The following is a 25,587-nucleotide window of genomic DNA, read 5'->3' as shown; positions in this document are numbered from 1 at the left end:
AAACAGACAGTAAATATACAGTACTGTGCAAAAGTCTTGGGCCACCATGCTACCATTCGATTTGTTATTTTTGCAATTGTATAGTGATCATATATTATTATTTCTCAGTCTCTTTATTAGAATACAACCAGAAAATATAGGAAATTTGTATGTAGTATTAAAAACAGTATAAAAGTATAAGCTGAAGTGTGAAGTATTTAGGGTAAACTCCCCTTCCACTTGATCAATAGCAGGCAGCTGCAGGATCTCTTAAACCTAAATGAAATTAAATCCTAATTTCTGATTCTAATCGAATGAATTCAGGACTTCAGTCTCCTCAAAAAAGTTCAAGATGTGTTTCGTGCCAAGAGAGGTAACACAAAATTCTGACTGATGCCTGAAGAAGACATTTAGGTCAGAAAATTTTATTGTTTTAAATTTTGTGTACATATTTACTGTTTGTATCTTAAAAAGAGTGAAAAATGAATATGGATGGACATTAAAACTTTGCTAAAACAACAAAGCTGGTGATATTGGCCTAAGACTTTTGCACAGTACTGTATATTTATAATATATAGTAGAATATAGTAGAATAATAATATCAACATATTATTTTGTTTTATTGCATTTTTATAACCAGATTTTTTGAATTTCTTTCTCTGTCTTTTCCGCAGAGTTTTGTTCACCAGCTCTGTTCTCAATCTTACTGAGCTTGTAGCCCTGCGTCCTGATCTCGCCCGTCTGAAGAAGGTTCTGTACTTCCATGAAAACCAGCTGGTCTATCCAGTCCGCAAAAGCCAAGAAAGAGACTTCCAGTATGGCTACAACCAGATCCTCTCATGGTAACAGCAGAGTTTCATCAACATTACAGAAGTATCTTTAAACGAAGAACATGCATCTAATGTTTTACATATGTCAATACACAAAAAAGTACAGTTTCTGTTATGGGGTGCATTATAATGTGCTCTGTTCCAAAATCTACAGAGCTGCCTTTATAGACAGCTGCCTTCTATGACAGCATACTAACTGTTATGGGATTTCATAAGTGACTCATTTGGAAAGCTACATAGCCAGCAAGTACACACCAGTATTGCTTTCAACACCATCTTTTTATGATTCACGATGTATAACTTTATACAAATATGCTGCCCACGAAAAATAGTTACGAGTTCCTGTGAGATCAGGCTGGATGTATTGTGCTGTTCACTCTCGATGTACTGTACATGTTAATGTAGTTTGCTGTTAGCGTGTAGGTGAGCTAGTGACACGATAGTCTAATAAGCATAACAACACACAGTACAGACACGTATTGGGTTACACATTTTTTTTATTTAGAAAGCAGCAAAATGAAGATGCCAACTTTTTTCAAACAGCCTTTGTTTGTAAGTACGCCTGTAATGCCTTAAATTGATGTCTTAATAGGCAGCTTACTAGGTTTTGGAGAAAGCTAGCGTGTCTGAGACAGAATAGTTTATCATGTTCGGTACTTGGCATGATGCGCTTGGTAATTATGGGATCGTATAATGGTGCTCTAATACTTAAGAACTCAATGTTTTAAACCCTAATGTCATAATCAATCTTGATGTTTGAAAGAAAGGGTTTTAAGCGCTCTAATTGGAGTACATTGTGATTGTTGTTTGTCAGAGTATCATGTCAATAATTCAAAGGCCCTTTGCTTGCTCAACTTTATTAACGTGGCAGAACAGTGACACAAAGAAAGAGCTCGGCTCTTCTAATTCACTCTCTAATTGAACGCAATGTCGTGATTGATTCTGGCAATTGGGGTTAATTAGTGCGACATTTAAAAACATGGTGTGTTTGTGTCTGCAGATTCTAATCTGCATCTATTAGATATTTAAATTGACTAGTCGCTGTTTGTTTGTTTTTTAAAGCATATGTTGTTTTTTTATTAACAATAATTGTCAAGAATTAATTTAATAAAGGGGCATTATTGTGAAACGCTTGACATTTTGTGCCTGCAATTATTTGAAAGTGGCCAATTCAAGAACACATTTTTATTTAACTCTTACTTTTAGGACTGCACAATTAATAAAGAAAAAAATAAATAATCAGAATTACAATTATGGGTGATATAATTACATATTCACCAAAAGCCTCAATTACAGCTGTCCATTTGTGCTCATTTCTGTGCGTTTCCGCAGGAGGTTTGGGCATCAAATCCAGTTTTGAATCAGAGATTTTAAAATTGATAAGTTGACGTGTCCTTTATGATATAATATGTTTATAATATCCAAAGCAACGTCAAGACATAGCCGGCTAGATGCAGCTTCACGGACAGGGCCTGTTTTTATTAGACTCTTAATAAACAGCGAGCAGGACCTGAAACAATATTGTTAATTAATTTTCATGTAAGGCATTTTTTGGCTGGCTTATGTGCGCTGGTTTAAAGATTAGAGAGACTCTAAGCATGTTTTGCTTACAGCAAAGCCGATTCACGATTTTACATTTCCTTTGGTGTGCAGGTGTGTATTAGTACATGTTAAAGGTATTCAAAAGGTACATACCCCAAAGTAAACGATGACGTGAGTTATCATCTCCAACGTAAATCTCTTTTCTTGGACTACAACAAACACACAGATTATAGGCAACAGTTTACTTCCTGGGAATGGTGATGTAGTAAAGACCGACATTATCATAATTCCTCCCGCTTTGGACTCAGCTTGTAAATTATCTCCTGCTAGGATTGCATCGTGACCGAATCTTTCAAACATGGTAAGGAGCGTCACGTTTCCGGCTGACGTCAGAAGTATTCAGGCCAATCAAAACGTACAAATTAGCTGGCCAATCAGGGCTTTTCAAATCGATGAGTTTTGTACAAAATATGTGCGTTTCAGGAAGAGAGCGAAATCTGGAGCTACAAAAATTTACAATATGTAGAAAATAATGTGTCTTTGGAACCATAAACCATGCGAACACGTTGTATTATACCAAATAAACAAAATAACGTTGTTTTTATGCAATGAAATAGGTGACCTTTAAATAAAACATATAATTGCCAATCATTATCATCAGAAATACTAAAGTTTTCCCGTTCTCTGCTTTTGTCCCCAGCCTGGTTGCAGATGTAGTGGCGTTCAACTCCTCGTTCAACATGGAGTCTTTCCTATCATCCATCTCCACCTTCATGAAGACCATGCCTGACCATCGGCCCAAAGATCTGGACCGGCTCATCCGGCCGAAGTGTCAAGTGCTCCACTTCCCAATTCGCTTTCCTGAAGTCACAAGGTATGTCATCCCTCAGCCTCAGATGCATACACCACACCTAATTGGAAACACAAAGCTGTCCTCTGCAAGACGTGTCTGTCACGTTTTTTAATGGTCCACCTAAAAACAGTGCAAAACCGTCCGATTGTACCCGAAAGTGCTACATCAGGGACAATGCTTTATAAAGATCGATGCAAGGTTCACGGAAAGTCTTTAAAAGAGGTCCAAGAATTTAGTTTGAAGCCATTAGTGGAATCTAAAAGAGATATTTACCATGTTTGCCCGTATTGTTATAAAATTTAGAGATGATTGCACACCGGTCTGTTATTGTGGAGACATTACCACGCTTCTAAACATGACACGGCACAAATCATAAAGTGATTGGTTGCTTTACATGTCAGTCTATGGCCTTCAGCATGAAAATCTGGCTACGCGAGACTAGTCATTCCTCCCCGCAGCCTTCCAGGGATCACTGATTAATAAAAAAACACACGCGAGTTCACTCTTAATCTGCCCCCAAAAGCTGATCGCGTACACAAATGTGGTTAATGGCAAGTGGGCAAAGTTGTGTAAGAAAGTGATTAGAATAGACAGCTTTAATATCCTGTGTGGATCACTTGACACGCTCCGACTGCAGATCCATGCATGCTCGGGAACACACACACACGCACGCACGCACGCACGCACGCACAAACACACACACACACAAACACACACACACACAAACACATAAAATACCTATCAGTCACACAGTCAACTGCAGTTTCTTAAAGTGTGTTTGATTGTGATGTGGATAGTGTAAATATTTGCATTTTATTTTTGTGTGACTGATGATGAGAAGAAATTGGGAAATGTACTGAGGTTTCGGGGGGTTTATCTGCCTAGGGTATCAAGATATTAAACTGATAATCAAATATAGGTACAATTTACTAGATAGGTTATTAAAAACCATTATGTTTCCAAATTCCATTTTGGAAACCTGTTTGTTTGTGCAAAGGCAAACGGTTTGCTATGCTGATCTGCGGATCATGCCCTGTCCATTGTTTATGCAGTTCTTTATTGGTGATTTAGTCTTTTTTCCTTTTAATTTGTTAGTAAACTTAACAATCCTTTTGCTGATTGTTTAAAGGACAAACCAACTAAAACTAAATATTTAAAAGGCAGTACACTTGCAGACTTCTGCTTGATGTCCTTTTGCTCTCACTGGTTGATCCCCGAATTGATTTTTAGTTTTATTCAGGGGTCTTTGAGCACATTATTATCCCGTCCTCTTTCAGTTTTTAAATTTCACTGTGCTGTGTGCCTCATTTTGACTCGCGTAGTCTAGATTGGCTTCAGAATTTGCCTCTCGAACTGTCGTCTTGGATCAGCAAGCATCCGGTGGTGCTTTTCTCATCGCCCGTTCCAAAGCAACGTCAAGAAAAAGCCGGCTAGATGCAGCTTCACGGACAGGGCCTGCTTTTTATTAGACTCTTAATGAACAGCAAGCAGGACCTGAAACGAGTGAAACAATATTGTTAATTCATTTTGATGTAAGGCATTTTTTGGCTGACTTATGTGCGCCGGTTTAAAGATTAGAGAGACGGAAAGCATGTTTTGCATATCATGCACATCCTTTCTTAACCGGCCTTTGTCTCCAAATCACTATTGTATTAGAAATATGTGAAAGTCTGACTTGAAGCAAAGTTATTGGTAACATACTTTATTTGGAGATGTTTGTGCAAATATTATATATGCGATTTATTGGCATATCATAAAATAATTTGGATCTACAGTAATTGATTGACAGCTCTATTGTATATACAAATGTATACCCCATTTTGTTAAAGCTCAATATATTTATATGAATATGATTCACATGTGTTCCTGATGTGTGTTAGCTCGGCACGAAAGATTCATGTTGTATCATAGAGAGCAGCATTAAATCTTTCAGTTTAATATGTTTACAGTCCATTACTTCTGTGTCTTTTTCCCATGAAACAGACATGTTTGGCATTATCCTTCTAATGCATGATTTGGTTATATTAGTCGGTGGATTCTTGGTTGACAAAATCAAGATTTCGAATGCCCATCCAGTCCGTTTGTATTTTTTTCATGATTTGAAGGTCACGTTACAGTGTTCTTTGCTACTTAAACAGCTGTGAATGCATTGTATTTTCAAGTAATTATACCTATATTTACAACGAAGCTGCACTATAAAAATTCCTTGTTGCACTTTAATTTTAAGGTTTAATCAACTTGAAATTACAATTAATTTAAACTGTCTTAAATAGTGAAGAGTTGCTTTAAATTATAAAAATAAAGTTGAAAAAACCTAAGTTAATTCAACGTTATTTCTATCATTTATAGCAACTCCTCACAAGTCAAGATTAATTAATTAATAAATTGTAAATTAAAGGTGATTATACTTAAAAATTTAAGTGAGACAAGGATTTTTTTTTTACTATGTGTACATTCAGTTGCGAGTTCATAAATGTAAAATCTACCTCCTCTATTTTGCGAGTCTGGGTTTGGTTTAGATGAGCGTGAATGGATGTCCCTGTGCCAGATCTGATGACAAATTTGCCCTGTGTGTAAAATGTGGGTTAAGATTATTGGTAATGTTGGTCCACACTCCTGTGTGTGCGTTCACGTGTGCTTGTATCACGGGTAAGAGTTACGCTGTAAGTAAGCTGACACTGATGACGCAGAACTCTCGCCTACAGTGTTTCTCAGCTCATTTTCAGATGGTAATTTGCCCCTTCCAAAGCAAACTCACAGAGTGTAAGGAAACGATTATATGCATGGTCGGTCATCCGTCAACACGCCCTGGGTTCTTTTCGCAGCAACCAACTTTGTCCAAGCCTTTTAAGAATATCAAAATATTCCCAGAGACAACAGAAGAGAAGCAGAGCATTCAAAAGGAAATATCTTGCAGGTGGACTCCTGTTTGTCTCTTGTTTGCGTGCTATTTGATCCAAATGTATTTTATAGGCTCAGTCATTTTCTGTTTGACGTTTTAAAATGTTTTTCAACTATTAATCTAATACTGCTACGTAAGAATAGGGAAGGAGTCAGAGGAAAGGTTAAGTATAAGAAAACTCCCCTTAAAGTAATAAATCGTACGGTTAGCCCTCAGTCGCCATCACCGTTTAGTGGGCAATAAGAAAGAGAAAACTAAACAAGGTACTGTAAAAGTAACCTCACAATCCAAACATCTTTTGTAAGATCCCATTGTATATAGTGAAATCTCCATTTTAAAGGCTATTCTATTCCCCCACAGTGTCCTTTGGATCAACTTCATCAGACCTCACTTATTAATTGGCTTTTTGCGTATAGCTGTAATTCAATCCTGATTGACCCTAGCGAGCAGGAGCCCAGCTGAGCGAGGCCATACCACATCATCAATCACTAAAATCCACCATGCTGGTGGCCCCTATTAAGGGCCAGTCTTTGTATTTAAACACAACAGGCCGACAGGGTATGTTTGCATAGAGTCACATGACAATCAGGTGTCCTTTCAAGAGCTTCAGCCCCGCGGAGGCGCCACATCACAAAGACACTCCTGGAAGACTCGAATGTAATGTTGCTTTGATTTCCATTGTTCTCCTCTTTGGCAGAAGAGTGAATTTGGTTTCCATAGCACTTAACTGGCATCAGATGTTTGCAGAACGTCCCACACACTCGATCGGAGCCGCAAGATTGATGGCCAGCACTGTATTGATCCAAACTCTGTGATCAAAAACAATGACAGTTCCTCCTGTGACGGGGACCACAGTGCTATCGAGCTCATTGAGGGGAAAATCCATCACAGGAATCTCTCCCTAGACTTTCATTGTCAGGAGGGACAGGTTTTCATTAGCCCATTTAACTCGGCACAGATAACTGAAGCTACTTTTCAAAGTTGGTGGGGAAAAGAGGGTATTTGGCTGCTTTTTAAAAGCAGTTCAAAGGCATGGATGTGACTCCGTACGCCGGTCTGCCGCCAATGACTGACTGGCGAAGCGATTCTGTTACTGAAGCAGATGGCAGGATATCCTGCTGGAGAGATTGTCTCAAAACGGTTCAAAGGGAACGCGGCAGTGGAAATTATGCGCCTCGGTCCCATATCGAAGTAATAAAGTTGCATCAAAGACGCCGATCACCTTGTTACACAAACCAGTGCCATAGCTTCATAGTTGTGTGGGTTACATTATTTAATTGAACGTTTTAAGAATACTGCGCGTGTTTTCTGGTCCTTCGGTCGATACATCGTTCATTCGGTAATTTCATCCCTGGACAACAGAAGAAAATCTTTCTGTGTATTGGAAAAATTGACGATGGTCCAGCACAAATATGTTTTAAAATACTCATAACTATTAAAACCTGCCTTGTCTGGCATGATGGTCACGATATTCACGGTTTGCATCATTTCTGCTGATTCTGTTTGCTTTGTTATGTTCTTGCTCAGGTCTCTATGGATGGCGTCATACTCCCTCAGTTACGATGGCCACCAGCGGTCAGAAACACATCACTTGGCACCCGGCTCCAAATCCTCATACGCCTTGCTACTCATCTCATAGTGCTCTCTGTTTTGATTGCTCCTAAGCCTTAATGTGGGCAGGATGAAGTGATGAGGAGATGTGCTTTCTTAATCAAACCGCCAAGCGTTTAATCTTGTCGGTGAAACATCTGGCGGGCACCTTTTCTCATTTGCTTCTTTGACATTGGATTCCAGCACCTCGTGATCCGAGGACATTTTAAAAAGGGATCTTCATCCTTATGGCACGAGGACTCCTTAGTATTTGCCCTGTGAAAATAATCCAATGGTAAAACCCAAAGGTATGGCATGCGTCTGATCTCTAGATCACATGTGCCAGGAACGAACCACAATTGAGTCCATATGGTGCTTTCAAGTGCTAGGAGCGAATCGTGATAAATAGGAACGAATCAAGGATAAATCCATGGCTTCAGAGATTTGTCCCTATAGCAACTGAGTAAATTTAGCTATGATGTAATCAGGTATTTATTAAATAATAGAAACAAATGTGCATTCATTTATTGTTTGCTCTCGATGGGGGTGTTATATCAAATTATGTTAGTAGGCCTTTGAGTTACTCAAGAAGAGTTGCGGCTAACATGGGATTAAGCCATCACGGTCTTCGCACATAAGGGTTTTCGTCATGCTAACACCTGCTCAGCCTCATGAGCAATATTAACAAAGAAGAGAATGCAAGCAAGCCTAACGCGCTTGGCTGTAAAATCATGAGATCATAACATATGCGCCGCGTGTAACTGAAACATGGCGAAACTGCATCTTTTACCTTATCTACTGTTCTGTAAAGTCATCTAGCTTTCAGTTGGTTAGTTGGTCTTTAGGATGTCCCATGAAAGAAAATGTAGAAATGTTACAAAATTGTAACACCTGCAGTACCTTGAAAATGTTGTGAAATGTGATAAACACCTATACTTTAATGGCGGCTTTAATATAAAATTTAGTTTGTAGCAATCAAGCTGTTATGTGCCTGTCTCACATGGCAGATGTCATGGCTTATGCAGTTGTGTCAAAATCTGCCCATTCCATGTCAGATTTGTTGAGCCATATGCACATTACATAATACAAAAAGTCTGTCATAGCTAACATGTTCCACAACCCGATACGATCATATCCGTCATCTGCGTTGTGTGAAAATGATGTAGTTCTTTAAAGTCCAGTCTAGTGCTGTGGCAAATCTCTAGAAGGCTTTATTTTGGTTGCCTCCCTTGACCTACTTTTGTCACTCATTGTCATTAAAATTTGGAGCTCTCACCCTGCCACCCTCAGAGGTATAATATTTTAGCTCGGTGTCACATAGTCCAGGCTGTGTGCTTTGGCTGTAGCAGTAGATTTGGCATTTGACTATGAGGTCAGTTGGTAATAATGAATGTAGATGTTAATGTGCAGTAATGACCTTCTCCGTCCACATCTCAAATGCTCTCTTCAGGTCCCTTGTGCCCATTGCGTCGGACCTCTGTCAAGCCACCGTACCAAACCCACACGCTGATGCGATAATGCTAGTGACGGTGCTTTCAAAACTACACACTTGGCTGCTTTAAAGTTTTGCATTTGCTCAGTGGGCAGTAAGTGTTAAAGGAAGGTTCCAGTTTCAATATAGGTTTAGCTAAATCAACAACGTTTGTGGCAAAATGTTGATCACCCCCATGGTTTTGTTTTGTTGAAAATTGCTATAACGATGTGGCACTTGCAATGGAAAGTAAGACATTAAAGGGACATTCCACTTTTTTTTAAATATGCTTATTTTTCAGCTCCCCTAGAGTTAAACATTTGATTTTTACCGTTTTGGAATCCATTCAGCTGATTTCCGGGTCTGGCACTAGCACATTTAGCATAGCTTAGCACAATCCATTGAATCTGATTAGTCCATTAGCATCGTGCTAAAAAATTGTTTTGATATTTTCCTATTTAAAACTTGACTCTTCTGTAGGTTACATCGTGTACTAAAGTAGCAGTTTTTTAGGCAGATATGGTTAGGACTATACTTTCAAACTGGCGTAATAATCAAGCGACTTTGCTGTCGTAACATGGCTGCAGCAGGCGTAGTTATATTACGCACTGCCGGAAATAGTCCCCTGCTATTGAAAGTTACTAAGGGGACTATTTTCGGCTGCTGCGTAATATCACTATCGCAACTTTTACATTTTCGTCGGTCTTAGCACACAATGTAACTACAGAAGAGTCAAGTTTTAAATAGGAAAAATATCGAAACTCTTTAGTTATTTTTAGGCGCGATGCTAATGGTCCAATCAGATTCAATGGATTATGCTAAGCTATGCTAAAAGTGCTAGCGCCAGACCCGGAGATCAGCTGAATGGATTCCAAAATGGTAAAATCAAATGTTGACTCTAGGAGAGCTGGAAAATTAGCATATTTTCCAAAAAGTGGAGTGTCCCTTTAATATACATGTGTATAGCCAAAAGTATAATATAACTTTGGGACATAAGTTATGTTAAGTTTGGTGTGGTGTTTACACAAGAATATCAAAAAGAAAGCCAAGCATGTAGTAGCATTATCTCTTAGCAAAAGAATGTGAAATCTATAGATTTAATATTTTACAGTAAGGTAAAGCAGCCAGAAGTCTAAACAAGCGCCACTTACTACATCTTCACCTAACATCGAGTCTGTGACATGTCTTTGTTGACAATACTAACAGATATCACATTGGTCACTAATAATGCCCAGAATAACAGTTCTTCCACAAAAGATGGTTTAGATATCTCCACCTCAAATAAGACATAATTTTACAGAATAATGTAATGTTTAAGTCTCATGTTTCAGCCTGTTAATCTTCCAGAATCTGACACGCTTTACTTTCATTGTAAAGCGCCTTACTGTAACCACAATGTTTGGTTTAACAAAAATAAAAAACGTTCAAAATAGTTTTCTGTGGTATTGAGAATTATACGGCGAATTGTTTCGATTGAGTCGAGATTGTTTCCCTAAGCTTTTCTGATCTTCACAGATGAACTTTCCAAACTGCAGTGTTGCTAAAGAAACTTAGCACAGCTCACACGTACAGTAGCTGGCTCCACCTCTGAGCCGTCGCAGCGGCCGACCTCAAGATCAATGGAATTTTTCATTAGCCTGGGAAAAAGAGACTGCTCGTGATTATTGCCAATAAAGGAAATTAGATGAAATGATTTTTGACTTTGATTCCCCCCTCCACTTTCCCCCAACCATCCTTTCACATTTAATCAAACGCAAGGTAAAAGTCATCACTGAAATTGCGTCTGATTTATAAATAAGCTAATTGGTGGCGTTCTCCCTCTCCTGCTGGTGGACGCGGCTGTGTTTTTATTGCCTAGTCAAAACCTCCTCGTGTAATTTTCAAAATGGCCCTCGAAATGAAATTTTCCTCCTAGCTTGTGAGGCAGCTCCATCGCTCATACCTTGTTGAACCCACCTTCTTGTCATCTCTTTAGTGCGGCTTTATGTAGCCTGGCTCCCCTGTCTACATCTGTTAGTTAATTCATCCATTGCGAAACTCTTCCCTGGCACTTTTATCAATGGCTAATCTAATGGAGGTGAACTGTTGAGTGACTGCTCTCATTGATACTCTGTCTTTCTTGGGGGACGTCCGCAGAATGATGATGACATTGTGATGGTTCATATTTTGATGGCCATTGATCGCTTCTAAATGCATATTCACTGGGATGAATGCATGATTAGAGCTTTGCCTGTGAAGAGTTTTCTTTGAAGGTTTTTCGGTGCAGGCCATAATTTACCTATCTGTTTTTGACTAATGCTTTCTGAAGTTGCGTTCATGTAGATGAAAGCTGATTCAAAATTTATAAACACATGCACGCCTGGGTCCTGTAGTACGGCTGAACCTGGAACCATTTTCTTTAAAATGTGTGATCTCAACATGGTTGAAAAGGAAAATAGTGCATTGCTTTCTTTCATTGTACAATCATTTGTGACTGGTAACTAACTTGGGCGTGTTAGAAATCCATGGGGAACTCGGAGAGAAACTCTTTACGCTTTACAGATCTCTTTGTTTTCAAGCCGATGAGTTCTCCAGCACTTGGAAGGACACTATATATTACAAACATATTGCGGGAAGTCGTGTTAAATTGGTTTGTAGTTCGTCATGTATTGCTTCCCTCCACCACAGGGACTTTAGCTTTCTGTAAGGCATCTACTTTGTTAAGGCTAGCCCACATGAAAAAATGATTATGGATTTACTATAATAAACTGTACTAAAATTCCTGTTCTATAGCTTTTTGATCCTTACCATGATAAATTTTAAATATATTACAGTATTTACTTGTTTACCAATACACAGTAGTTAATACTGCACAATACTATAGCTTACATTAACAAAGTGTAGTAATTACTATACTGTACTATACAGTATACTACAATTTTCTATAGTTTACTATAGTAAATACTAAAGTATACTACAGTTGAATGAAATTTACTTTTCCATTATTTTGCATTTTTTATTACATTTTCAAAATCGAAGTATTGAAATGGTTAAAGCATGGCAATTTTTATGTGATGAGGGGTAATGACACACCCCCGTGTGGTTTGTTGTGAGGTTGGCAATGTTACTGTAATAGTTTTTAAACAGCTCCCACATGAATACATACTATAGTATATTTTTAGTTACTATAATAGTAAGCTGTATTAAAATGACTAGATAATAAAGTATTTTTGAACATAGTAAATAATTAAGAATATTACAGTTATAATTTATATAGTTTATCAGTTCACTATAGTACTGTAATAGCACAGAATACTAAAGTATACATTAACAAAGTGTAGTAATTACTATACTGTACTATACAATGTACTGCAATTTTCTATAGTTTACTATATTAAATACTAAAGTATACTACAGTTGAATGAACTGTACTTTTCCATTATTTTGCATTTTTTATTAAATTTTCAAAATCGAAGTATTGAAATGGTTAAAGCATGGCAATTTTTATGTGATGAGGGGTAATGACACACCCCCATGTGGTTTGTTGTGAGGTTGGCAATGTTACTGTAATAGTTTTTAAACAGCTCCCACATGAATACATACTATAGTATATTTTTAGTTACTATAATAGTAAGCTGTAGTAAAATGACTAGATAATAAAGTATTTTTGAACATAGTAAATAATTAAGAATATTACAGTTATAATTTATATAGTTTATCAGTTCACTATAGTACTGTAATAGCACAGAATACTATAGTATACATTAACAAAGTGTAGTAATTACTATACTGTACTATACAGTGTATTACAATGTTTTATAGTTTACTATAGTAAATACTAAAGTATACTACAGTTGAATGAACTGTATTTTTCCATTATTTGTCATTTTTTTTGTGTTTCTGTAATAGTTTTTAAAGAGCTTCCACATGAATACATACTATAGTATTTTTTTAGTTACTATAGTAAACTGTAGTAAAATAGATGTAGTACTAGAAAATTAAGTATTTTTGTCATGTAAAAAGGTTTTTACAGTATATTACAGTATTATAACACTTTATCAGTTCACTATCGGTACTGTAATAGCACAGAATATTCAAGTATAAATTAACAAAGTGTAGTAATTAATTACTATAACATACTCTTCTACACAATATACTACAGTTTCTTACCAATTTTTAATTTTGGAGAAAATAGTAAGATAATAGTAAATAAGTTTAAGAGAAGTTTTTGGTCTAGACTTTGCTGTTAGTTCTGCTCATGAATCTTTGTTTTATATATTGCATCAGAAACGAATATCTTCAACAGCCTTTTTTACTTATTTTAGGCTTTGTTGTATTCATTAATGCAATACTAAAGTACTGTGTAACTGTCATTTCATAGCAACTGTACTGTAGGCTGTTTCTTTTTGGATTTTAGGAGTGCCTTCAGTTCTGCTCTGCTGCAAAAAATAATAGCGCGTCAGTAAGCATAAGGGAATCTCGCTCTCATGCAGCTAATTGGCCTGCGTCCATCACGCAACCTACAATTAGGACCCGCGGTGCCATGAAGGCAGCGTATAGGATCTGCAGTCGCAGGACACGGAGAATGTACTTTCAGTGCTTTATAGATTGCTTTTGGCAGAGAATTACGTGAAAATGTGACTTGTTTTAACTTCTTTAACTTGTAATAATCGTCGTGGTTGCAGAATCCATCACTCTGGCTGTGTGCTTGACATATTTTAGGGCCGGGGAGAGAGAGAAATGCCACATGAGACCTTTTTAAAATGTGGTTTTAGTTACCTTTTTGTTTATTTTGCTTAAACATAATGTACTGACCGGTGTAGCATATGAATTATTTGCTGCTTGTGTCGTTTTTCATTACAAAAGTCAATAAAGGTTAGAAGAAAAATATCTTTGATGGGGGCAATTATGAATGTGTTTACAGTCTTTCTTTTTCTAGAGTCTTTTCTTATAAAGTGTTATAGGACTTTTTCCTTTCGTCTTCAGATTCCTGCCCGCACACAAATGTCTCAGGCATTCAGGGCGGCAGGATATTCACAATCCAGCTGTTCAACACACTGATTACACATCAGTTGCAAGGTAACACAACATTGCACTGTTAATTATTTACATATTTAAACACACAGGACTGATGAATATAGGATTGAATATAATATTCAATATTTTATTAAATATTTATGGATACTTAAAGAAAAACATTATTCAAAACAAAAAAGAGATCTTCAGTATATTCAAAATATTTAATACACAATACAGTTACGTACAAATGTATTTAATAATTTTCCGGAAATATTTACCTACAATTTTACCTACAAACATGCTTAAAAATATATCACACCACACAAAGACTATCATGAGCATTTTTTTTATAATGATGCAAATGAATCATTGAATAAGAGTGAATGAATTTACAGAACTTACTGTCTTACCACCATATTCACAAGACAAGAAATAATTGTAAAGCTAATCCAGTATAAGCATCAGTTACATATCAATTGCTGTGAAGCAACTGCTTGATCCTATTATTGTTTAATGCATGAAAGAAGGATGCCTAACCAGTGATCTTTTAATGACCCCGAGCAGTTTTTCCGACATTACAAAAGACACTGAATCACCTGAAGGGAAAGTACATGAGACAGGACCGCAGACTGTGAGCGTGGCATCGGGTCAGGAGGCACCGCAGAATCCGTCAGCATGCCGTCTGTTTGATGATGACAGAGACAAGCCTCGGCCACTCCACATAGTCTGGCCACATCGCTGGTAAGAATATTTACTGCATGTTACATGTATTAAGAGTTAATCTAACATTCATTTATTTATAGAAAATGACACCCAAAATAATGCATTGAATATTTCACTGGTTCGTTTCGTCATTAACTTTTTTGAAGCTAGTGATTATACATTTATAATTGAACTTGTAAATGCATTTTTAATAGTTAAACAGAATAGAATTTCGTCTCAGACTTATCGATAACTTTCAAGCACAAATTAGTTTTGCTCCGCAGAGCATAATATGATCTCACCAGTTTAACTGTTTCCACCAAACAAAGCGCTCACACGTAATTGTAATGTGAGATCCTTGTTTCTCAGCAGACTTCAAACATTTGCAACATGAAAGTTTCTCAAACAGCAACCTGTATACAACTACCATTCTGTGAGTTATTTGCTTTGGATTATCCAGAGAGTTATTTGACAGTAAGGCAAAAGCATTGAAAATGGATAACATGCTTGATAACAGCATTAAACGTGCATAGATAGACCCCTGGTTTCATTCGGAGCGTGAAATCTTTCAGCCGACCCTCTTGACGCTTTTGCGTAACATTCATCTAAGTGTTTCTCAAAGTGCATCTTGGCAAAGCCAGTGTAAGAATAATCAGATTGAAGTTTGTATATGCAGATAAACTCAATTGCAGAGGCAGCAACAGAAGAAAACTCCTGTGCCGCTGAGTTGGTCGCAGGGGCCGTTGGGGGAGGGATGAGAAAATATTTTATTGCCCGCAGGATCGCTCTGCGGTTTTTGTTGAAGTTTAAATATCTTCCACTCCCCATATTTTAAACTCTTTTTGGCATGAGTGGAAACCAAACAACATTGTATCTTTACCTCATCTGCCATGGACTAAGAAGTTTTTTTTAAAGGGAACCCATTGCTCCAGCCACATATTTCCCCCATGACTCTTTGCTCATCTCTTGGCAGCGATGATATGTTTCCTTACCAAAAAACACCCATAAATCTGATTAACAACCAAAAAGACCACCAGTGTCGAAGTTTGATGCTGGCAAAAGGGATTTTGCAATGTTTGTTTGTGTTATGTCTCTGTCATTCACCTACTCTTGTATTAGTAACAATAGCACCCATTGTGTAATCTCTTCAAAACTGAGCAAAACACAGATGGATTAGCGCTGTTAACATGCGCGCTTCATAAACTCTGGCTTTGGTCCGAGTTAAATTAGGATTTACGCGGGGCGAGAGCTGCTGGAAAAATAAGAAGGGACTTGGATTATCTCCGACAGCGTGTCCCATTTCATCCTTTTTTCAGCCTCTGTTTTCGTGTCATCATCACTGGTTGCAGATTGTTAATCTCCATGTGGCCTGGATAGGTCTTCATCTGTTGGATTACAGGACTGTCTTATTGCAGGCGCTGACTGGGGCGGGCGTTCGGAGAGGGCAGCTGTTTGCAGGTGCTGATGTAATGAGGCCTTAAAGTGATAGTTTACCCAAAAATGTCAAATCTTTACTCGCCCTTATGTTTTTCCAAACCTATGTGACTCCCTTTGTTTTATGTTTTTGTTATATTTCTCATTTACTTTGATTTTATTGAGGCCAAAAGTTGTGTATCTAAAGCAGTGGTTCCCAAATTGGGGGCTGTGAGATGGTGCCGGCCCGTGGGGCACCAGTTTTATGACATTTTATAAAATACATACATTTATCATGAATTCTGTGTAATTAAACCTAAAAAAAAAAATAAGGCTACTAACCAACAGAACTACTTTGTATAATTTAATATGTTTTGTTAACTGGTTATTGTCATACATTTTCTTTGGGGGGGGCACGAAGGAATGTGCCATACACAAGGGGGGCCGCACGCTGAAAACGTTTTTTTTTTAACAACATTAGGGTGAGGACAGTAAACGTTAACACAATCGATTTGGGTGAACTGTCCCTTTAAATTTCTTACTCTGTGTTTTACCCCGGATGCTTTTTTTCAACCGACCTTGTCTTTTATAGTGACCAACAGGCACATGCTCTTCGCACCCCAAAATTCCAGTGAGTACATTCGTTCAACCATTATTGAAATACATAATCTCAAACAGTCACATGGACTTGCCCTTCTGTTAGACCATTGTCTTTTAAGCTATCATTCTCCACAGGCAATTATGCAGTGTAGGCTTTTTGAAATCCAGAATTATTTGTGTACCTCCCATTTCTCCCAGACTGTTCAGCGGGCACCAATTGAGTAAAAAAAGACGCAGGCACTGACGTATCACCACTCTTTGCTGGCACGGATCGCTCGACGTTCCCAGACTCCTCCTGCGCCCTGCTCATCGCCAAAGCTGTGCCACTGAGACCAGCATTAGAGAAGAATGACGCTTGAAAGAACATGATTTGTTGGAGCTCTGAAAACGCCACAAAGGAATTCAAACAGGCAAAGGCAGAATTCCAAAAAATTATTTGACTTTTGATGTTTGCACACAATTAAAACTAATGAATCACGTCTATTAAATCAGGCGCAAAACAATAATCGAAACGTCACCACATACATTTTTCAATCATTTATACGGTGTATACAGTAGTTGATGTTGCCTCATTAAGACCGCACCACGCATCCCTCCCCACGAGAAACGTCAGGAATGTAATCCACGCGGCCGTAGTTTGTTTTGTCTCGTTTTACGGATAGATCTGCCTCCGGTATTTTCAGCTGACCCTAATCAATCCCCAGATAACTGAGTCCTGGTCTTTCAAGAGCCCCATTAATTAGCCCTTTCGCTTTCTTCTGATTTGAATCCTTTAACGTCATGCTTTTGCAGTAAATAGAGTTTGAATTTTAAAACATGCACCTCATGGGTGCAACTTAAAGGGGAATATTTAATCATAGCTGTCTAAATGAGAGGATCATATTCTTTTAAGTGGTACCGGATGACTGCTAATGAGGATTCGGCGGGTCCCTGCAGAACCCATTTTTTTATTTGTTTTATTTGGTTTCTGTCTCATTGCACTCTGAGGTCAAGGGTGACAAAACACAACATTTTTGTTTTAGGGAGCAGGAAATATATTTATAGTGGCACCAAAAAGTATTTTATTCATAGTAAATAAAGTGAGAGTGTTCTTGCATTATATGACCAAATGTCAAACCATGTTTATGCTAAACTTTTATTCACACTAACTTCACTGTTTTTTGCAGTGACTTCTGCCAGAGTTATTTTTCGTGGATATACTAGACTTTTTAAGATGTCAAATAAGTCTTTGGTGTCCCCAGAGTATGTATGTGAAGTTTTAACTCAAAATAGCATATAGATTATCTATTATAACATAATAAAATTGCCACTTTGCAGGTGTGAGCAAAAATGTGCCGTTTTGGGTGTGTCCTTTAAAATGCACTTTAAAAATTAACTGATATCTGCACTAAATGGCAGTGGTGTGGTTGGATAGTGCAGATTAAGCGGCAGTTTTATCCCCTTCTGACATCACAAGGGGAGCTAAATCTCAACCTATTTTTCCACATGCTTGCATGTTAAGTTACTGGGTTGTTCTTTTTCAATTTTTTAAAGTTGATAGACTGGGGACCCAATTATAGCACTTAAACATGGAAAAGTCCGATTTTTGTGACAAGTCTCCTTTTAACATATTTTTTTTGCTACATTTGACATTGTGGCTTTTCTGGGCCACTGCATACACTGCAAGTATATTTACTTTTTATGAGCTGCCTTGGAGATTAAGGCAAGTTTTGTCTTGATTTGTTTTGATTGTCTTTACTGTACAGTACATACAAAATGTGTCCCCTACTGTACTTAATTTGGGTCATCCATACCTCCATGTGCATTAAAACAACCTTTAAATGTAGCAGCCAGAAATTTAAATTAATTCCTTAATTAATATGTATGCTTTGTTTATTAAACTTAATTTCTCAATTCATGATGTCAAATACAAACAGCTGAGAACTTGTGTGTAAGCGTGCATCCGCAGGTCTACTCTCTTTCAGATTTACTGTGAGCGGCATGTCGAGCGCCTGCAATCCCTGCATAACATAACTGACATATTAATTAACCCTCCGCTATGCTGTCAGTAGGAAATAAGGCATCACGGCTACATGCAGTCTGTTTAAGTTACTAGACTGACAGGCTGGGTAATAAGTATCCCTGCAGTCGCCATGTCACCTCCCCGCAGGTCAACTAGTCTTAGTACAGAGGTGGTAGCAATCACATCCACATTGTGGCGAATCAAAGAGGCTGCAAAATTAATGAGGGAATCAACGTCAAGCCATGGGGGAAAAGGCAACATAAAAGAACCGGAAATGAGAGGAAATAAGCCCTCACTAATACCTCATCTAAGGAGATTCCACCCAAGTGGGAGGTGTCTTTTGTCAAAGCGCTTCTGCCCCGGTAATTGTTTTTGACCTTCAACATCGTCATTTTTGTGGGGAGAGCTTCTTCTTAGTTCGTGTACAGAACGGCGATGCTGACATGCTTGGAGATTTGTCAAAGCCCCTTTTGTGCTGCGTACTTGAGCTCTGTAAGGATGTTCGGTTATGTACCTCAGTGGATGAACCTTGCCACTGATCTGTCAGTGTTTTGAAAAAACTTTAGCTCCACAGTTTGGGACACAGAAATGCAGTCCAAATGAAGGAATTAGGTTCATTGTCTTAGGAGGAACATTTTCATTAGGCATGTTGGAAGGCCGTTTTCAATTCAGAATAAAACTTTTGCATCTCACAGAAATTGTGTAGCAGAATAAAATGAACTGGGGTGCAGTCAGCAGACACCTGAAAATATGTTTTATGAATATATGTGACACCGCGTATGAAACCAGGATAAAGTTGAATTTAAGTTTGATTTCAGTCATTGATTACACTTTAATTTTAATATTTGATATGACCTTACTCGGTCAATATATAAAAAGTTTATATTTACACAGAATGATTATGAATAAACCTCAGTTTGGCACCCACGCTAAAAAGTCTAGAATTTTTATGACATCATCCTACACTTCAGCTTCTCATCACATTTTCTGTTCAATCAAATGCCCTCTAGATGCTAAATCGTCCCGCCCCCTACGTTGCACAGAACCTCCACTTATTCTTATGTGGGGTATGGCACATAGTGCACTATATAGGGGATAACAAATGATTCAGATTGTGTAAATATGCTTTCAATTAGGGTGAATGGAGTCTGATATCGCATCAGTGTCACATGAGCAGCAACACCGAGAAATAGCACAGAGCAGATCATGTGTGATCAAACAGTGCTACTAGCGAAATTATTTTGGTTATAAGGGGGAGGGTCTTTTCGATAGTTTCTCACTGACTTCCTGTTTCAGTTAAAATTACATCACCACATCAAATAATCCTGTGCGTTTCAAGGTGCTTCAGTGGGAATTTAAAAATAACGGATCTAAAAGGGTTAGGGATGCACCGAAAGAAAAATTATTGCCCGAAGCCGAATAAAATGAAAACTCAGGCAAAGGCTGAATACCGAGGAACTGAAATTTTTTCTCAAAAATTATTTTGCCAATTTTCTCATCATTGCACAAGATACATTTTCAGAATGTCCTTTTTACTATATTTATTTCACATTATTTAACAATGACTTTTTTTTACATTTCAGGAGTCATTATAGGGCCTTTTTACACCAGGTCACTTCTCTGATCAGATAGCTATAAAACTTGTTTAAACTTTTCCATTTACATTTAACCACATAAATAAGTCTTGGCTAAATGGATATTAATCCGATCTTCTGTTCCCACGCAAAATGCACATAACCTATTTATTTCTTTGCTTTAAGAAATTTTAAGAAAACAATGCTTATAAAGCACTGTATGTTGAGCAGCAGATACATGCCTGCGTGCACGGTCAAGCACGAGCAGAGGGAGTGAGTAAGAGATGGCGACAAGATTGACAGGAGAAGAAAAAGTGCTCAACAAAGCGGTCTAAAAAAATCTTATTGTTAATAATAGACACAAAATGAATAGCTAAGGTTTCTTATTCTCTGTGCTTGTGCATTCCCATCGCCGCCACTGTGTCTTTCTCATACGCTGTATGGTGTTCAAGATGTCTTGATTTTAAAGGGGATATTTCATGAGACTTTTGTAAGATGTCAAATAAATGTTTGGTGTCTCCAGAGTAGATATGTGAATTATTAGCTAAAAATACCAAATAGATAATTTATTATAGCATGTTAAAATTGACACTTTGTAGGTGTGAGCAAAAATGTGCCGTTATGGGTGTGTCCTATTAAAAGCAAATGAGCTGATCTCTGCACTGAATTGTAGTGCTGCGGTTGGATAGTGCAGATTAAGGGGCAGTATTATCCTCTTCTGACATCACAAGGGGAGCCAAATTTCAATCTTTTTTCACATGCTTGCAGAGAATGGTTTCCAAAACTAAGTTACTGGGTTGTTCTTTTTTTACATTTTCTAGGTTGATAAAAGCACTGGGGACCCATTAATAGCACTTAAACATGGAAAAAATGTTTCTGACAGGTCCCCTTTAAATGATAAATGAAACTTGTAGTGCTATATGTTTTTGCGTTTTTATCAAACACTTTAAAATGCTTTTACTAACATGTTTGCTGCATTTGCGCGTCTCTCACTCTGCGCTGGTTAATTTGATCACGTCATCAAAGACTTTTCAGCTATTTTCATCAGAATAATTTTGGTTGCCGAACATTCGGTGCATCCCTAAAAAGGGTTCTTTGCAGTGATGCCATGGAAAACCCATTACTGAATCTTTTAAATTAAGGTTCTTATTTTTATAGTCTGTAGAACATATTTTTCACTACAAAGTAGATTTTTGTGCTATAGAACGGTTCCCTTTCAGTCGGTCACTACGACGTCACGTCGTGACCGACGAATTGGGAACCGCTTCGCGGGTGACCTATCTGCTTCGAGAAACCTTTAAAACGCCAATGAACTTGGCATGCAGATAATTGCATCTGCCGGCGCCGCCCCGCCGCACAGGTATTTAATGAGCGGCAGGTGCAGTTATCAAATCAGCTTTTTAGCTTCGAAAGCTGGCAGACTAACACTGCTCACGAGAAGCTGCTCTTACCTCTCTCGGATAGATCTCTGCGTGCTTAGTTGGTTGGGCGAAGGCACCACAGCGAGGTTCGCGGAGTGTTCCACCTTTGATCTACGTGATCACCTTTTTCACTCTCTTTTATTTGAGTGTGTGCGTTCTCCTCCCTGTGTGCTTCATCAACTACACAGCTAAAAGAGTGATTTCCCCTAAAAGAGCTGCAGTTGAACTTGTGTCTTTTTAAAGACAGCCGTTCACTGCTCACGGGCGTTAAAGCGTCTTTTTAAAGATGTCTTTTCGTCCGTGTTCGACTTCTGGATGCGGCAAGTACATGGGTCCTCGCGATGGACACGATCGCTGTCTCTCATGTCTGGGTCTCCAGCATGCTGAGGCTGCTTTCGTGGGAGGGACATGCTCCGCTTGCGAGAGCCTGACTCTTGCGGATCTGCGGGGTCGTGTGGCGTTTCTCCGGGAACGCCGCCCTCCGTTGCTGATCACCGCTAAGAAGGCGGCTGTGAAGCTACGGAGAGACGACCTCCGCCTCACGGTGCTGAATCGGCAAGCTGGTTCGTCCAGCGGCTCTCAGCCACCGGATCCGCAACCATCTGAGGTTCCGATGGAGACGTAGAGCGCGCGTTCTGCGTCGCTTTCTACCTCTGTCGGACCTCCCGAGGATTCGGTATCGGTCGTAACATCGGAGGGGGGGCCGTCATTTTCGGACGTGGATCCGGATCCTCTCCCTCCTTCGGGAAGGGCTGCGGTTCCCGATCTCGACCCGGAGATGACGGCCATGCTCGCTCGGGCTGCGGAGGCGGTCGGGTTGGAGTGGAGAGCTCCTCCCCCTCCCGTACCGTCCCGCCGAGACGATTGGTACTTTGGGGCTGCACGGGCTTCACAGTCTTCCCCACCAGTGCCTTTCTTTCCCGAGGTGCATGATGAGCTGACTCGGACGTGGAAAACCCCGTTTTCCTCCCGGAACCGTCCGCATCAGCCATCACCCCTCACCTCCCTCGATGGGGGGGCCGCTAAAGGGTATGCCGGTATCCCGACAGTGGAGCGTTCGGTAGCGATGCAGTTGTGTCCTGCCGGCGTCTCCTACTGGAAGGACCGTCCTACCCTTCCCTCACAAGCCTGCAGGCATTCGTCAGCTTTGACGAAGTCTGCATACCGGGCTTGTGGGGAGGCGGCCTCAGCCATACATGCCATGGCTTTGTTGCAGGTCCATCAGGCTAAGGCTCTGAAGGACCTGCACGAGGGAGGTCACGATTCGGCGGTCTTTAAAGACCTACGTGCGGCTACGGATCTGGCGCTACGTGCGACCAAGACCACCGCACAAGCCGTCGGTCGTGCTATGTCCACCTTGGTGGTCCAGGAGCGCCACCTCTGGCTGTGCCTTGCGGACATGCGGGATGCCGATAAAACCCGGCTTTTAAATGCCCCGGTGTCCCAGGCCGGCCTGTTCGGCGAGGCGGTGGAAGACTTCGCACAACAGGTCTCTGCCACCCAGAAACAGACTGAGGCCCTTGCCAACATCATGCCACGTCGGAAGAAACCAACACCTGCCCCGTCGACGTCGGCACCTCAGTCTGCCCCTCGCCGAGGGCGTCCTGCAGCGGCGGCCGCCTCCGTTCCTCATCGGGGCCGTCCTAGGAAGCGAGGAACCGGCCGTCAGCAGCCCGCCCTGCCCGCTCAGCCCGCTAAGCCTGGTGGAAAGCATAAATCTAAGCGGCCCTGAGACGGGCGACCTGGAGGTGGAGGGGATCGCTCTTCGGGAGATGGTGAACGCACCACTCCCCCCCCCGGAGGAGGACCGGGTGGGGAATCCTTGGTTTTCTTTAATTTCCGTTCCGCCGGCTTTTCAGCCGGCACCCACAGAACCACAAAAAGAGCGAATTCCTCTTCCTCCTCCAGGTCTTCAGAGGCAGTCGGGTGTGACGGATGGGCTCATAACCCTACGTCCTCCCTCTCCTCTCTCGCCAGCGGATGTGTCGAGCGCACCGAGACATCTTCATCAGAGTCTTCCCCGCGCAGCCATCCATCAGCGGACTCAGGTGAGTGCTCATTCACACAATACACATATCAACGCAGCCCAAGAGAGCGCGTCATCGAGCACCGCTGTTCCGCTCGCCGCGGGTACTACGATTGTGTCGTTAATTCCCCTCGCTCGGTATCTGGAAGCTTGGCAGCAACTTCCCAGTCCGTCGCGTTGGCTTTTACGCACGATCCGTCTCGGCTATGCGATACAATTCGCCCGGCGACCTCCCAAATTTACGAGCATTCGTTTCACTGTAGTGAAACCCGCAGATGCGCACGTATTACGTGCAGAGATTGCTGTCTTATTGGCGAAAGACGCGATCGAGCCGGTTCCTCCAGCCGAGATGAGGGCAGGTTTTTACAGCCCTTACTTTATTGTACCCAAGAAAAGCGGCGGGTTGCGACCGATCCTGGATCTGCGTGTTCTGAATCGAGCACTTCACAAGATGCCGTTCAAAATGCTTACGCAGAAGAGCATATTTCAATGCATTCGCCCACAGGATTGGTTTGCAGCCATCGACCTGAAGGACGCGTACTTTCATGTCTCAATACTTCCCCGACACAGGCCATTTCTCCATTTTGCGTTCGAGGGTCGAGCATATCAGTACAAAGTCTTACCGTTCGGGCTCTCTCTCTCTCCCCGCGTCTTCACGAAAGTCGCAGAGGGGGCTTTGAAGCCCCTCAGAGAGAGCGGTGTTCGCATTTTGGCATATCTCGACGATTGGCTCATTATAGCACAGTCGCGTCAAATGCTTTGCACTCATCTAGATCGGGTGCTCAAACACCTCGCCCGTCTCGGTCTTCAGGTCAACCGAGAAAAGAGCAAACTGTGCCCTACACAGAAGATTTCTTTTCTCGGCATGGAATTGGATTCGGTCAATCTTACAGCACGTCTCACGGAGGCGCGCGTCCAGTCGATTCTGACTTGCTTGAATACGTTCTCGGGCAAGACTGCGGTCCCTCTGAAACAATTTCAGAAACTACTGGGGCATATGGCAGCAGCCGCAGCTGTAACACCGCTCGGTTTGCTGCGTATGAGACCGCTTCAGCATTGGCTTCACGACCGAGTCCCGAGGAGAGCGTGGCTCACCGGCTTTCACCGTGTCACGATCACACCGAAATGCCATCTCACTTTCACCCCGTGGTCAGACCCAACTTTTCTCAGGGCGGGGGTGCCACTGAGACAGGTCTCCAGACATGCAATAGTATGCACAGATGCCTCCAACTCGGGGTGGGGAGCCACGTACGGCGAGCTTGCAGCTTCAGGAGTGTGGACATCACCCCAGCTGCATTGGCACATAAATTGCCGAGAACTGTGGGCTGTATATCTTGCGCTCGTCCGCCAGCGAGTTGAGAGGCAAAGATGTGTTAGTTCGCACAGACAACATTGCGACTGTTGCGTATATCAATCGCCAAGGCGGAGTGCGCTCTCGTCACATGTCGCATCTCGCCCGCCATCTCCTCTTTTGGAGTCAGAAGAATCTGAGGTCTCTTCGTGCCATTCACATCCCCGGGTCGCTCAACGCAGCGGCAGACGCGCTTTCTTGAGCAGCGCGCCCTGGCGAGTGGCGACTCCACCCTCAGTCGGTCCAGCTCATTTGGAGACGTTTCGGCAGAGCGCAGATAGATCTGTTTGCATCTCCAGAAACAACCCACTGTCGCCTATTCTATTCACTGAA

At 40.6% G+C, this 25,587-nt stretch overlaps 1 protein-coding gene across 2 annotated transcripts in view; it reads left to right on the top strand.

Moving 5' to 3' along the window:
* gtdc1 (glycosyltransferase-like domain containing 1) overlaps window positions 1-25,587 on the top strand; it is a 54,633-nt gene that overhangs the window by 17,483 nt on the left and 11,563 nt on the right. For both annotated transcript variants that reach the window (XM_065251609.2, XM_065251610.2), the window contains exons 3-6: window positions 654-821; window positions 3,052-3,225; window positions 14,133-14,225; window positions 14,730-14,906. In XM_065251609.2, the coding sequence (XP_065107681.1) occupies window positions 654-821; window positions 3,052-3,225; window positions 14,133-14,225; window positions 14,730-14,906 (612 nt within the window). The remainder of the gene's footprint in view (window positions 1-653; window positions 822-3,051; window positions 3,226-14,132; window positions 14,226-14,729; window positions 14,907-25,587) is intronic.

This window comes from Paramisgurnus dabryanus, chromosome 15, assembly GCF_030506205.2.
Source record: "Paramisgurnus dabryanus chromosome 15, PD_genome_1.1, whole genome shotgun sequence".
NCBI lineage: Eukaryota > Metazoa > Chordata > Actinopteri > Cypriniformes > Cobitidae > Paramisgurnus > Paramisgurnus dabryanus.
Note: the sequence above shows the minus strand (reverse complement) of the source record. Positions and strands in the feature narration are given on the sequence as shown.